This window comes from Drosophila subobscura, chromosome O (genome assembly GCF_008121235.1).
Source record: "Drosophila subobscura isolate 14011-0131.10 chromosome O, UCBerk_Dsub_1.0, whole genome shotgun sequence".
NCBI lineage: Eukaryota > Metazoa > Arthropoda > Insecta > Diptera > Drosophilidae > Drosophila > Drosophila subobscura.
In genome coordinates this window covers 26,835,061-26,849,720 of record NC_048533.1, presented here as the reverse complement: position 1 = coordinate 26,849,720, position 14,660 = coordinate 26,835,061, and the positions used below count along the sequence as shown (strand labels likewise).

General features: G+C 50.1%; 2 protein-coding genes across 5 annotated transcripts in view; both read left to right on the top strand.

Annotated features, from left to right (window-relative positions):
* The window catches only part of LOC117896630 (dorsal-ventral patterning protein tolloid), a 28,072-nt gene extending 18,531 nt beyond the window's left edge, over positions 1-9,541 (top strand). Inside the window, exons 3-14 of one of the 4 annotated variants that reach the window (XM_034805073.1) lie at positions 3,909-4,240; positions 4,310-4,737; positions 4,800-5,093; positions 5,506-5,763; positions 5,828-6,386; positions 6,454-6,652; positions 6,726-6,990; positions 7,122-7,327; positions 7,403-8,046; positions 8,111-8,291; positions 8,350-8,603; positions 8,666-9,541. In XM_034805073.1, the coding sequence (XP_034660964.1) occupies positions 3,909-4,240; positions 4,310-4,737; positions 4,800-5,093; positions 5,506-5,763; positions 5,828-6,386; positions 6,454-6,652; positions 6,726-6,990; positions 7,122-7,327; positions 7,403-8,046; positions 8,111-8,291; positions 8,350-8,603; positions 8,666-8,974 (3,929 nt within the window). In that variant the 3' untranslated portion in view covers positions 8,975-9,541. Of the gene's footprint in view, positions 1-3,908; positions 4,241-4,306; positions 4,738-4,799; positions 5,094-5,505; positions 5,764-5,827; positions 6,387-6,453; positions 6,653-6,725; positions 6,991-7,121; positions 7,328-7,402; positions 8,047-8,110; positions 8,292-8,349; positions 8,604-8,665 lie in introns of all 4 variants that reach the window. The other 3 variants (XM_034805072.1, XM_034805074.1, XM_034805071.1) reach the window with 3 other exon arrangements.
* A 994-nt stretch (positions 9,542-10,535) lies between these two features.
* On the top strand, positions 10,536-14,470 carry LOC117898136 (dorsal-ventral patterning protein tolloid). The gene is made up of 7 exons (XM_034807330.1): positions 10,536-10,863; positions 10,919-11,001; positions 11,182-11,559; positions 11,621-12,441; positions 12,501-12,762; positions 12,826-13,394; positions 13,457-14,470. Exons 1-7 carry the CDS (start codon positions 10,675-10,677, stop codon positions 14,416-14,418), a joined length of 3,264 nt encoding a protein of 1,087 aa, XP_034663221.1. The 5' UTR covers positions 10,536-10,674; the 3' UTR covers positions 14,419-14,470.
* Positions 14,471-14,660: the final 190 nt, after the last annotated feature.

The window sequence follows — 14,660 nt, the reverse complement described above, 5'->3', positions numbered from 1 at the left end:
GAGGCCGCAGAGTATTGACAGTCTCCACAGAGCGCCAAAGCCATAAATAACACAAAAAGAAACGAAACAAACACACGGAGAAAAAAAGGTGAACGAGGAGGCCGTATCCGAATGACCCGACTGGACAATGGCAATCAGTTGACGGTAGCTCGACGGCCAGCTCCCTTCAATTATTTGCTTTTGACCCACAAAATGGACGGAGGCTGCCTGCCGGCTCTTCTGATGCGTAAAGTGTGGCAACTGTTGTGTTGTTTTGTGCTGTTTTTGTTGTATCACACGTATAAAGCGTGGCCCAAAGCGAGTAATCAGTAGTGCCAAAGGAGGTTGGAAAGGAGTGGTTTTATTTTTAATTAAACCCACAGCGGAACAGTCTGCCTGTACAGGAGGAGGAGGAGGAGGAGGAGGGATGCTCATAAAGTGGGCAGGACAGCCCTTGTTGCCACATTACGCATACGCCACATGGCTCGAAAGCGGAAATGGGGCTCGGGATAAAGTGGCAACTGCAACAAGGCAAATGTGTTGAACATTTTTGTGGCCGCCATAAAAGGGTACGCTACTGGACTTGGTCTCGCACCCGAATGGATACCTAACCAGTTCTCATTCTAAAATGGCACGTTCTGTGCGTCAGTTCGTTAGTGTGAATGATGTGAGCCAAGTGGTAAGAACGGGGAGAGCATTGACGTGGTGGGACATGATGCTGTGGAGACTGTGGAGGAGGCGACGCTCAAAAATTTAATTACTTTCACTTGTGCGAACTGTTTGTCTGCCAGTCAGCCGTGGACGGGCAGTCAGACTGGGCAGCCGGACAGGACAGCCAAAGGCATTTAACGTAAATGTAATGAAATTGCAGACGGACTGCGACGTGAACTGTTTGTGCTACGCACATTGGATGGTTTCCGTTTCCATTTCCATTGCTTGTTCTACTTCTGGTCTCGTTTGCCCGGGCTGCCAGCACTTCAAGTGGGTGGAAAATCCTCGCTTAGCCATGGACGAGACATGCTCTCGCCCCTCCACCAGCTTCGTGACGCATTATGCGGCAAGTTTTCTCGCCTGCTGTGCTTCGCAGAGTGCATCGTCTTTTTATTGCTGCCACTTTTCATACTTTTCTTTTTTTTTCATTTGTAGACACCCACTTGCAGCTCCCACTCAGGTCCACGTTCATATTTGCTAGCTAGTGTTAGCGGGATTAAATGGCAACTGGAAGCGTGTTTTGCTTGTGTGCCTTTTGGCCCGGACCTAAGTTTAACTCTGGCAACTCTTTGGCTTTATGTTCAGTCTCCCCTTCATGATGTGAATGTACATACAAATCAATCATACAGCATGTGGGGCGTGCGCGAGTAGCTGTGTTTTAAATTTAAATTTCATGTATGCACGGGTACCACCAGCAACGCATACTTATACATACATACATATATAGACACATGTGGGTATGTATTTTTAATCCACAACGGCACAGAGCACACGTGCTCGCAATGCTGTACAGATTTTCAGATTGTAAACACACACAGACACACATGCACTCGCATGTAAATATGTAAATATTTGAGCAATTCTAGAAATTTGTTTGACTGCAAATCAAATGTAAACAAGATGTGTTTTCAAAGTCGACACTTGCAATGGCAGCAAAAACAAAGGTACAGAATAGAGAGAATCGTTCTGACGCGGGGAGATGGATGTGCTTAGAGAATATGCTAGTAGTACAGAAAGATCTTAATGGTACACGTGTATGGGCTAGCATATTGTGTAACCCAAAGCTCAGAGTAGGATGATGAGTATTCTGTTTGGTATTGTATTCTACATGCGGGTTGAAAGCTACAAGGAATGCATTTATGATTCATCACACAACCTCTGCACAGATCCCCATGCCAGGCGACAGCTGAACTCTGACGGTTGCTCAAATTAATGCATTCTGATCTGTGACTCCACGTTCTGATTGGAATTGCCTCATTGCAACCCCCGCCCCAACTTGTTATTTTGTGGGTGTTTGGATGCGGATAGGGGGCTGCAGTCTTGCAGGTGCTGTCTTGTCATCCCACATACGCAGCTCAATATGGATTTTCATATATCAACCTCAGGTTCCGTTTCCTGTACCTTGAGTGCAGTGACAGTGCCAATGCCACTGGCAGCAATCACAGTTCGGTTACGGTGCGTATGATTGACATTGATTGGAGCAAAGCAAAGCAAACTGTGGTCTGGTGTTCATTTTTTCCCAGCTTCTCTCTCAATGTGTCTGTGTGATTGTGCACAATGATTGGCATGCAGTGTTGCACTTTCCGGAACTTAATCAAAAAACGTTAGCAGCTTGATAAATATGTAATTTGCTATTTCCACAAAACAGCACGCAGCTGCAAGGCAAAGGGAAACATTTCCCAGAACCAACACGAATAACCAGTTGCCATGCATACGGGTGCTGCTACAGTGAGCACAAAACTGAAGCAATGAAAGGATTTCTTTGAGCACAAGCAGGGATATAATCAGTAGATTATGCCAAAAGCAATTGATCCAATAAAATCTTTCAAAAATCGTATTTTGTGACTTCATCTCTGGATGTTGTCGCACTTTCCAATTACCACTTAGGAAAACGAAATTGTAATTTTCTTCTCCTGCTGCACTGCCTGGCAGTCTTCTTGCTAACATTTGGATTCCAGTCTCAATGATGTTCGAGTGCAGCACAAATTCAATATTTTATCTGCGATTGCCCTCTGGGATATCGAGTCAATTGGCATGCGTAGCTGGTGTCAGTAGTTTTATGGCTTGGCTTGGCTCTCCCACACGCACTGACCCAGTTAAGTTACAAGTTGGCCCAGCTCCTGGCCGTGAGGCAGTTGGAAGCTAAAAGATTATTGGTCGTGTGCGACAGCATTTGCGATAATCAAATTGCCAGCTTGTACCACATCGGCATCGGCATCGACATCTGCATCTCAGATGATTCGAGCAGGAGTCCCAGTCAGCATTTCGACTCCGTCTGAGATGGCAACTGGCACAGCGTGGGGGCGGATGGTAGGCGGATGCGAGTGCAGCTGGGAATGGCAATGCCGAAATGTGGGACACGTTGAGCGGCCTTCAGAAGTCAAAAAGCGTAAACACCAACGCCGCCCTATCATACCCTGGCCGGGTCGAGCCGGTATCCACTTGAGCAGACTTCACTGTGCCCGCCGTGTAAATAGTAGCATGAATGGATTTTTTTTTTATTTATGTTTAAATTAAGCCCTGCTCTCAGGCCAGCCAGCCAGCCAGGCCAGACCAACCAGCCAGAAGCATCTGCACTCAGACAGACTTCATAAGCAAATAGGTTTCTCAACTCCATCCTTAAATCGTATTTGTGTCAACTTTTTGTTTTGGTTGCAAATGCTAAACTAAACATTGAAGTGTTTGTGTGTGGGTTGTTTCAGAGGAGTTTAGAGTGCTATCTATACACCATCTATCTTTGTTAGTTAGTAGGAACTTCTCTCTCTTGACTTGTATGGATACCACTTATATCTGATGTTGTAGACAACTGAAAGAGTCTCTTGAATTCGGTCTGAATTTGTATTTATCTTTTAATGTGCATCTCTTTTAATTCCATGAATTATTTGTATTTTTTTTTTGCAATGTGCAAACGCACTTAATTAATTTTGTTTAACATGTCTGAGGCAGGCCGGCAGGGCAACAGTTTCATATTTTGCTTGTTAACTGTTATCGTAGTTGCTGCCGAACCAACCGGCCACCCAACCGGCTGCACACGACTGAGCGCCGACAGAACCACATGAAATTTCAATTAAAATAAAAATGTATACGCTTTCCGCCTTTTGCTTATAATTAAAAACGATTTGCAATTTATGGAAGCTGCGTTAAAGTAGCCGGATAAAAAAATAATTCCCGTAATTTAAAGCGAGCTCTCACGAATATGCTTATCTGTGCCGTTGCAGGTGGTTTCATGGGGGATATTGCACTGCCCGATGGTGATTCGGGTCCTGTGGTGGCCCACACACCCATCGACGACGAGGAACAGGAGCGGGAGGAGGTGGAGCAGCTATTGGCCGATGCACCTGATCCAGGACCAGCTCCAGCTGCAGTCTCAGTTCCAGTCCCTATCAAATACAATGCCACCTTTCAGTTGGATCTGGAGAAGCTCAAGCAGGAGGTATATCACGAGGGTCTGCAGGTAGAGGAGGAGGGACTCACCGACATCATACGCAAGAAGACCAAGCTCCCGAGCATGGTTCCGGTGAACCTCACGGCAGGACAGGGACAGGCACAGGTTCGTACCGGAATACCTAATATCCTGCAGGTGATTTACTCATCGAATTCCACCCTCCATCGCCAGCAGAGTGCCAATGAACCGGTGAAGCCCGGGTCAGAGTCCCCCTCCGACTTTGCTCAGCCCGCCAGCTACAAGAACGAGGTCATCTCGCCGCCCGAACAACGACAGAGCAGCGGACTGAAGCCAGCCAGACTGACGCTGGCCGAGATGAGCCTGAAGGCCACCAACAAGACGCAGACAACTCTGCACCGCAATGTGGATGCCCGCAAGATTCAGTCGGATAACAAGGACATCGAAGATGATTCGGGTAACAATTTTGTGGCCGAGCGGCGCCAGACACACATTCTGCCCACCTCCCTGCCCGAGCAACGCTCCACGCTGCCCAATGTCTACAGCAATGCGGGGGGCAATGGCATGCAGCTGGACGATGAGGTGGACTTTCTGCATGCCCGCGGAGTGGTCCGACGGCGACACAGACGTGGACCCAAGCAGCGGTAAGTAGAGGCAGCTCGTGGAGACTCCCTAGATCCTATATATTCTATCCAATTGACCTCAGACGCACCAACCATCACTCGGAATATGAAACAAAAGTGCAGCGTTTGCGCGACGAACTCAACCGGCCACTGGGCAAGGGACATCATCGGCAGCAGCAGCGCCAGCACCACCACCAGAGTCATCATCATAAGAAGCACCGTTCGCACCGTCAGCATCGCCGGCGAGGCCAGACTCCTCCTCAAAACGTGCATCATGCCCTGCCTGGATTTAATCAATCGGCACAGGCCGTGATTCCCAAGGCTGCTGTGGAGGGGCAGCGGCAGGCCACGCTTGAAATGGATTTACCAAAAGCGGAGTAAGTTTTTGAATTCGTCCCTCCGCCATGGCAGCCACTGCCACCGCCTACGCCACCGCCACATCCGTTTCCGCTGCCATTTCCTGGCCCACTGTAAATTGCTGGCCATTTTCATTCAGTGGTTTTTTTTGGGCATAAACTTTAAACAAACAGCAGCCATTTTGGCAACTCCCCTCCCTCCACCACACAGACACACCCAAAGAGCCGTGCTCATTGTGTGTGTTAGTGCATGTGAAAAGTTATGAATTTTAATAGAAACTCGCGTGGCAGAAGTTGAGTCCAAAAACAACAGGGAAAAATGCATGGAAAGCTGTTGGCAATTAAAATTACGCATACGCCACGTGAAAACTTTTGCCAGCCAAAATATAACGCATCTCTTCCACTCACTCTCCTCTCCATCATCATCATTCAGCAGTCCGTTCAGCCAGAAGGAGGATGATGAGGAGCTGCAGCAACGTCATCGCGTTGCCCGTGCTGTCACCGCCAAAAAGGAGCGCATCTGGGACTACGGCGTCATCCCCTATGAGATCGATGGCAACTTCAGCGGCCTGCACAAGGCACTCTTCAAGCAGGCCATGCGACACTGGGAGAACTCCACGTGCATCAAGTTTGTGGAACGCAACCCAGAGATACATCCCAACTATATTGTGTTTACGGTGCGCAGCTGCGGGTGAGTTTCGGGGATCCATTCCTCAAGGAGACATGGCTTAAGTAATCGTATCATGCTCTTGCAGCTGCTGCTCGTTTGTGGGTAAACGCGGTAATGGCGCTCAGGCCATCTCCATTGGTAGAAACTGCGACAAGTTTGGCATTGTGGTGCACGAACTGGGTCATGTGGTGGGCTTCTGGCACGAGCACACTCGCCCCGACAGGGAGAAGCATGTGGTGATCGAACACAACAACATAATGAAGGGTCAGGACTACAATTTCAACATGCTGTCACCGGATGAAGTGGATTCGCTGGGCATGGCCTATGATTATGATTCCATTATGCACTATGCCAGGAACACCTTCTCGAAGGGCACCTATCTGGACACCATTCTGCCCATCGAGATGAAGGGTCGCAAGCGGCCCGAGATCGGTCAGCGGCTGCGCCTCAGCCTGGGTGACATTTCCCAGGCAAATCTGCTCTACAGGTGTCCCAAGTGCGGTCGCACCTTCCAGGAGAGCACGGGCATCTTTGCCACGCCCTCTTACTACACAGCTGGAGCACTGACCAACGAGACGGAGCACTGCGAGTGGCGGATAACAGCCACGCATGGCGAACGTGTCGTCCTCAATCTGGAGAATATGGTAGGATAATTCTTGCATCCAACATAAGCGGGGGAAAATAAGTATTTTTCTATTGTCTTCCTCTTAGAACATCTTCAAGTCGAACAACTGCGAAACGGACTACTTGGAGATACGAGATGGCTACTATGTCAAGTCCCCACTCATCGGTCGCTTCTGCGGCAAGGTGGCCAAGGATGAAATTCGCACCGTTTCCAGTCGCATGCTCCTCACCTATGTCAACTCCCACCGCAGCGAGGGCTATCGCGGCTTCAAGGCAGAGTTCGATGGTGAGTAGGGAAGAGAAAGAAGAGGCTAATCGAGTTCACTCTGACCAAACTGATGACACTGACGTTGCTCTAGTTGTGTGCGGCGGCGAGTTGTCGGTGGACGATGCCGAGGGGCGGCTGGAGTCGCCCAACTATCCGCTGGACTATCTGCCGAACAAGGAATGCGTGTGGAATATAACAGTGCCCAAGGGCTATCAAGTGGCGCTGAAATTCCAGTCGTTCGAGGTGGAGAACCATGACAGCTGTGTCTATGACTATGTCGAGGTACGCGATGGTCCTTCACAAGATTCGCAAGTAATTGGCGTTTTCTGCGGCTACAAGCCACCGCCAAACATGAAGTAAGTGCCCTCGTTCATCCACCCCTACTCCGTACTCCCTATTCCTCACTACTCGAGTTCACCCAACATTAAGCCCAGCTCCATCGTTGTTCCATTGAAACCAACTTTGCTTTGTTCGGCTTCGCTTTCAGGTCAAGTGGCAATTCGATGTACGTGAAATTCGTGTCGGACACATCGGTGCAGAAGGCGGGCTTCTCGGCCGTGTTCATGAAGGAGGTGGACGAGTGCGAGACACAGAACCATGGATGCGAGCACGAGTGCATCAACACGCTGGGAGGCTACGAGTGCGGCTGCCACATCGGTTTCGAGCTGCACAGCGACAAGAAGCACTGCGAAGGTGGGTCCCAGACAGCCATTGTCATCGGTTTGTGCCTCTAATGAGCTTATCTGCATTCCGCTCTCTTCATTCCAGATGCCTGCGGCGGTGTCATCGACTATCCGAACGGAACCATCAACTCGCCCTCGTTCCCCGAAATGTATCCCATACTGAAGGAGTGCATCTGGGAGATAGTGGCGCCGCCAAAGCACAAAATCTCGCTGAACTTTACCCATTTCGACCTGGAGGGCACTGCGGCCCAGCAGTCAGACTGCGGATACGATTCGGTGACTATCTACTCCAAGCTCACCGAGAATCGCCTGAAGCGCATTGGCACCTACTGCGGCAGCGCCATCCCACCCACGGCCACTTCCGACAGCAATGCACTGCGCGTGGAGTTCCATTCGGACAAGTCCATACAGCGGTCCGGCTTTGCTGCCGTGTTCTTCACGGACATCGACGAGTGTGCCGTGAACAATGGCGGGTGCCAGCACGAGTGCCGGAACACCATTGGCTCCTACATGTGCCTCTGCCACAACGGATACTCGCTGCACGAGAACGGACACGACTGCAAGGAGGGGGAGTGCAAGTACGAGATATCCGCCTCCTTCGGCACCATCTACAGTCCCAACTATCCGGACTCGTATCCCCCCAACGCGGACTGTGTGTGGCACTTTATAACCACGCCGGGGCATCGCATCAAGCTGATATTCAACGAGTTTAATATTGAGTCCCATCAGGTGAGTGCCACATATCTGCCAATAGAGAGAGCAACCCGTTAATTGGAATCCCTCGCTACGACAGGAATGCACCTACGACAACGTAGCCATCTACGATGGCGAGTCCGAGGCCAGCTCGGTGCTGGGACGCTTCTGCGGCGACAAGATACCCTTCCCCATCTCATCCACCACCAACCAGATGTACATGGTCCTCAAGACTGACAAGAACAAGCAGCTGAATGGATTCATGGCCCTTCACTCGACCTGTAAGATCACAATGTTATCTGCTGCAAGATTTATGCCATCCCTTTGTCTCTTTTGCAGCTTGTGGAGGCTTTCTGCGTGCCAGCAACCATGTTCAGCAGTTCTACTCCCATGCCCGATTTGGCAATCAGGACTACGATGACAACATGGACTGTGAGTGGACCATTGAGGCGCCGCCCAACAGCAATGTTCAGCTGATCTTCCTCACCTTTGACATTGAGAGCAGCGAGAACTGCACCTACGACTATGTGCAGGTCTTCTCGAACATGGAGGACACCAGCGGACCCATGTACGGACAGTACTGTGGCAGTGTGGTAAGTCCAAGACATTCAATCTAATGGAATATTTTAATATACAATGAATCTGTATTTGATAGCAGCCCCAGGACATCATCTCCATGACAAACTCGCTGCTGGTGCGCTTCAAGACGGACAGTTCGGTGCCCATGAAAGGTTTCTCTGCCTCGTATGTGGCCGTCGATCCGTTTGACAACAGCGACGAGGATGTGGAGAACTCGTACAGCTCCGAGATGGTCACCCCGTTTCCTGGCTCCCTTAAATCCATCTACATCGAGGACACCGAGGAGACAGACGAGTACGGCGACTTGAGTGGCAATTCGTTGGTGGTGCTCAATGGCCGTGGTCGCTACAGTCTGCCCACTCGGTACTATCCCTTCCCCACCTAGGCGCGCACTGGCACGCACTCGACGCGCTAAAATTCATGACAATATATTAAAAACGGAATTTATTTAACAACATTTAGGCATATCGTCGCGTACATAAAGCAAGAGTCCTTAGATCTTCCTTTCTCTTTGTCCGTCTCTCCCCCCACGAAGCATAATCACGACCCACATACACAGTGTTAGTTTTAGGTAATCCAAACAGGTTAGGTTCTAGCATGCCAGGCATATCGCAGTCAAGTGCAAAACATTGAAACCTATAATAAGAAATTAAGTCGAACTTATCTACGTAACTTGAACTTCGCTAGATGGATGTTGCTCCAACTAAAGTGAGGATGGATTCTTCAGTTTATTTACTCTGAATGTGCAGTTCTCGTTTTATGCATTTTACTAGTTGCCATTTTTAAAGCATTTTCTTCTATTTCGATATCTTCTATAATCTTTTTATTGTGCCATATTTGGTAGTCTAGGCTTTAGGGCATTTTCTTTACCTTAGCTCAGGCAGGCAGCTCTGTTTGGCATCTTAGCATAGGTTTAATGGATGTCCAATATCAAAGTCCAAATGGAAGTTAGGCTAGAAAACGTGTGTGGCGGCCCTTGTAGATAGATTTAAAACATGTATTCCTAAAGCAGCTCGACGATGTTTAGTGTTTCGATTCGGTGGGTTTATTTCGTAGTACTTACACATACTCGTATCATCATGTTTCTGCAGGGGCATAGAGAACTTTACACATAATACATAAATACACATGTACAACTCTCTGATATTTGACTCAATTTAATACGTAATTAAATCTATATACATACTATACATATTAATAATATAAATTCGTATAATATAATTATAGTAAATATGTTTTAAAACCAATATAAAAGTGCGCTTTTCCCTCTCCTGAAGAAGATTTCTAACAGATCCGTTGATTATCCTCAACCCATGTACTGGATATAAACATTTTATGGCTGCGTTTCCACCTTGTCTTTGCCTTAGGGGGCGCCATGCAGATTGAATAGCATTTATTGGTGGAATTACCGAGAAAAGTTTCGTTCATGAGAGGGATTTATGATCGTCTCATTAATGACCTGCCCTAAAAGGCCCAACGACACACACAACACCTGATCCAGAGCCAAAGCCGGCCGGCCACAGGTAGGCAGATGGAAAAGAGCCACTGCCGAAGGAGAGAACGGGAGAGGGCAAGAGCAAGAGCGAGACAATGTCAAGGTGTAGGGATACCCAAATCAAAACCCATTGAATGCTAACAATCAAGAGAACAGGCAGACAATGGACCGCTTGAATTGCCGCTGCGGAGGAGTTTCTGTTGCCTCGTACTCGGACTCTTTAGCTGCCTCTTCAGGTTCTGCTTAAAGCGCGAACGGTCGTCGAGCCGTCGAGCCGTCGAGCCGTCGAGCCTCTTCTCTGCATGTAGTGGTCAGTGGTTGTTGTCGATGACGACGTCAGATCAGGATCGATTGGGATCGCGTTTTGTTGCCTCCCTTTCTCGCTCTCAATGGACATTCTTTCTCTCTTTCTCTTACCTGCCTAATCCGTGGAGCGCGCGGCCGTGTCTGAGAAATAAAATTCGACCATCATTGCTTTCAGTATTTAGTTAGAACTTTGAGCTGGCCAGAGTCGGTTGTCCGAAAACGAATTCAAGGAGAACGAGTGAAAGAGTCAACGATCCTCAGAAAAATTCCTCAAGGGTCAAAGAATGCGCGCCATTCCCCATGCTAACAGAATGAGAATGGAATTTATTATTTTGGTTGTGGCCGCCTTGGCCGTGACTTCTATGCTCGAGCTGGCCCAGTGCCGGCATTTGGATCAGCTATCAGAGAACGAATGTGACTTTGATTTCAAGGAACAGCCGGAGGACTTCTATGGCATGCTAGATGCCGTGCAGGTGAGTGCGGTCACGTGGTTCAGCGTCTGGGAATTCAGTGTGATTTATACAACAGGTGCCCGAGGCGCACAAAGAGAGGACTCAGCCCAGGAATCGCATAAACCTAGCGGAGAGCAGCAGAGCCCGGCCAGCGATGGGGTAAGTCTTCCGACCAAGCAGCCAGATGCCCCAAGTGGGATTAGTTCAGCACAATGGCGCACAATTAGTCTGGCCACTTGACGTTGCCTGAGGTGGACGGCACTTGAGTTGCTTCGCCACACTGTGAACGCAAGCAATACCTGAGCTCATAAGCTTCTCATCCCATCCCATCCACCCCAGCCGCCTGCAGCGCCGGAAGCAGCATCATAAATCGCGAGGCAAAGCCCTGCTGAGATTACCCCCGCCACTGCTCTGGACCGATGCCTCCACGGATGTGCTGCAGCCCGCCTCTGCTTACACTCGACCTCTGGCTGAAGCAGAAACTGAAATTGAAACTGAGACGAGGGGGAGGCACAGACGTGGCGTGACGGTGCGCCGGGAGCGGACATGGGACTACGGCGTGATTCCGTACGAGATCGATGGCATCTTCAGTGGCGCCCACAAGGCGCTGTTCAAGCAGGCCATGCGGCACTGGGAGAACTTCACCTGCATCAAGTTCGTGGAGCGCGATGCCAAGTTGCATGACAACTACATTTTCTTTACGGTCAAAAATTGCGGGTAAGCCTCGACCTAATCGCCTCTGAAAGTATCTTGCATTAACTTGTTTTCCCCCCATCAGGTGCTGCTCCTTTCTGGGCAAGAATGGCAATGGTCGCCAGCCCATTTCTATTGGTCGCAACTGCGAGAAGTTTGGCATCATCATCCACGAGCTGGGCCACACCATTGGCTTCCATCACGAGCATGCACGCGGCGACCGGGACAAGCACATCATCATCAATAAGGCCAACATTATGCGCGGTCAGGAGTACAACTTCGATGTGTTATCACCGGAGGAGGTGGACCATCCGCTGCTGCCGTACGACTACAACTCCATCATGCACTATGCCACAAACTCATTCTCGAAGAGCTCCTATCTGGACACGATCACGCCCATAGGCATTCCTCCGGGCACACACATCGAGCTGGGTCAGCGACGTCGCCTCAGCCGTGGCGACATTGTCCAGGCCAATCTGCTCTACAAGTGTGCGGCCTGTGGACGCACCTACCAGGAGAACTCTGGCCAAATAATCAGCCCACATTACGTGTACTCGGGCAATGGGGTACTCAGCGAGTTCGAGGGCAGCGGCGATGCGGAACCAGAGCCGGGTGACGATGGTTCCTTTGATGCCTCGCTCACCAGCTGCGAGTGGCGCATTACGGCCACCAATGGCGAGAAGGTCATCCTCCATCTGCAGCAGCTCCAGCTGCAGCTCTCCGATAACTGTTCCGAGGACTACCTAGAAATCAGGGACGGCTACTGGCACCGATCTCCCCTGGTGCGGCGTCTCTGTGGCAATGCCAGTGGGGAGATTATCACCACCCAAACCAGTCGAATGCTCATCAATTATGTGAACCGCAATGCGGCCAAAGGATATCGCGGTTTCAAGGCCCGATTTGAAGGTGAGTTCGAGCATAATCAACCATTTTGGAACCATCTGAGTCAACTTTAACTTTGCTAGTGGTCTGCGGAGGAGAAATTCAGCTGACCAAGGATCAGTCCATCGACTCGCCCACCTACCCGATGCAGTACAAACCCGACAAGGAGTGCGTGTGGCTCATCAATGCACCCATCCACCACCAGGTGGGGCTCAAGTTTCAGAGCTTTGAGCTGGAGAAGCACGATGGCTGTGTCTACGATTATGTGGAGATACGGGATGGCAATCGGAGTGACTCCCGGCTGATTGGACGCTTCTGTGGCGACAAACTGCCACCCAACATTAAGTAAGTAAAGCTTTGGGCATATCCTGGGAAACTCCCTACTAAGTGACATCCTTTTCCCTATAGAACCCGCACCAATCAGATGTACATCAAGTTCGTGTCGGATGGATCGGTGCAGAGGCTGGGCTTCTCCGCCGCCCTCATGCTGGACGTGGACGAGTGCAAGTTCACGGACCACGGCTGCCAGCATGTCTGCATCAACACCATGGGCAGCTATCAGTGCGGCTGCCACGCTGGCTTCGAGCTCCAGGCCAATGGCAAGACCTGCGAGAATGCGTGTGGCGGCATTGTGGATGCCACCAAATCGAATGGCACCCTCTACTCACCCTCGTACCCGGACGTCTATCCCAATGCCAAGCAGTGCGTGTGGGAAGTGGTGGCCCCACCCAATCACGCTGTCTTCCTCAACTTTACCCACTTTGACCTGGAGGGCACCCGATTCCAGTACACCAAATGCAACTACGATTATCTCATCATATACTCCAAGATGCGTGACAATCGCCTGAAGAAGATCGGAATCTACTGCGGGAACGAGCTGCCTCCGTTCGTTAACTCCGAGCAGAGTGTGCTGCGGCTGGAATTCTACTCGGATCGAACGGTGCAGCGCAGCGGCTTTGTGGCCAAGTTTGTCGTAGGTGAGTTTGGATCAAAAAAATCCAGGGATTTCCTCTGTAACCCTAAATTATCCTTCCCCCAGATGTGGATGAGTGTGCTGTTAACAATGGAGGATGCCAGCACAGATGTAGGAACACCTATGGCTCCTATCAGTGCAGCTGTCGGAACGGCTACACGCTGTCCGACAACGGCCACAACTGCACGGAGACGAGGTGCAAGTTCGAGATCACCACCTCCTATGGCGTGCTGCAGAGCCCCAACTATCCGGATGATTATCCGCGCAACATCTACTGCTACTGGCACTTCCAGACCGTCCTGGGCCACCGCATCCAGCTGACCTTCCACGACTTTGCCGTGGAGAGCCATCAGGAGTGCATCTACGATTACGTGGCCATCTATGACGGCCGCTCGGAGAACAGCTCAACGCTGGGCATCTACTGCGGTGGACGAGAGCCGTATGCGGTGATCGCCTCCACCAACGAGATGTTCATGGTGTTGGCCACAGATGCGGGGCTGCAGAGGAAGGGCTTCAAGGCCACATTTGTGTCCGAGTGCGGTGGCTACTTGAGGGCCACGAATCACTCGCAGACCTTCTACTCGCATCCCCGCTACGGAAGCAGACCCTACAAGCGCAACATGTACTGCGATTGGCGGATTCAGTCGGATCCCGAGAGCAGTGTGAAGATCAAGTTCCTGAACTTTGAGATCGAGTACTCGGAGCGCTGTGACTACGACTTCCTGGAGATCACCGAGGAGGGCTACTCCATGAACACCATCCACGGCCGCTTCTGTGGCAAACACAAGCCTCCGATTATAGTCTCCAACTCGGATACGTTGCTCCTGCGCTTCCAGACGGATGAGAGTAACTCTCTGCGTGGCTTTGCCATCTCCTTCATGGCTGTCGATCCCCCAGACGACACTGGTGGGGAGGAGTTCGATGCAGTCACCCCCTTTCCGGGATACCTCAAAAACATGTACTCCTCCGAAACGGGCAGCGACCATCTACCGCGAACACACATTTTGCCTCCCAGCAGGCTTCTGTAAACAGATTGAGCATTGCTGAGTGGAATGTATGTTTTTTTTGTTGATATTTGTAAATAAACTATAAATAAAACTTATTTTAAGTGAACCTTTCTCGTGGCGTACTTGCTGTTGTTCGTTGTGATTCAGTAAAATTTGAACTGCGCGCTCTGCCATTCACAAGGAACGCTAAATCATTAGAGCTAGCCACTCTAGTGGAAAATTTATTCGTCAATCGGATAAAATTATAGTTTCAGAGTTGTGAG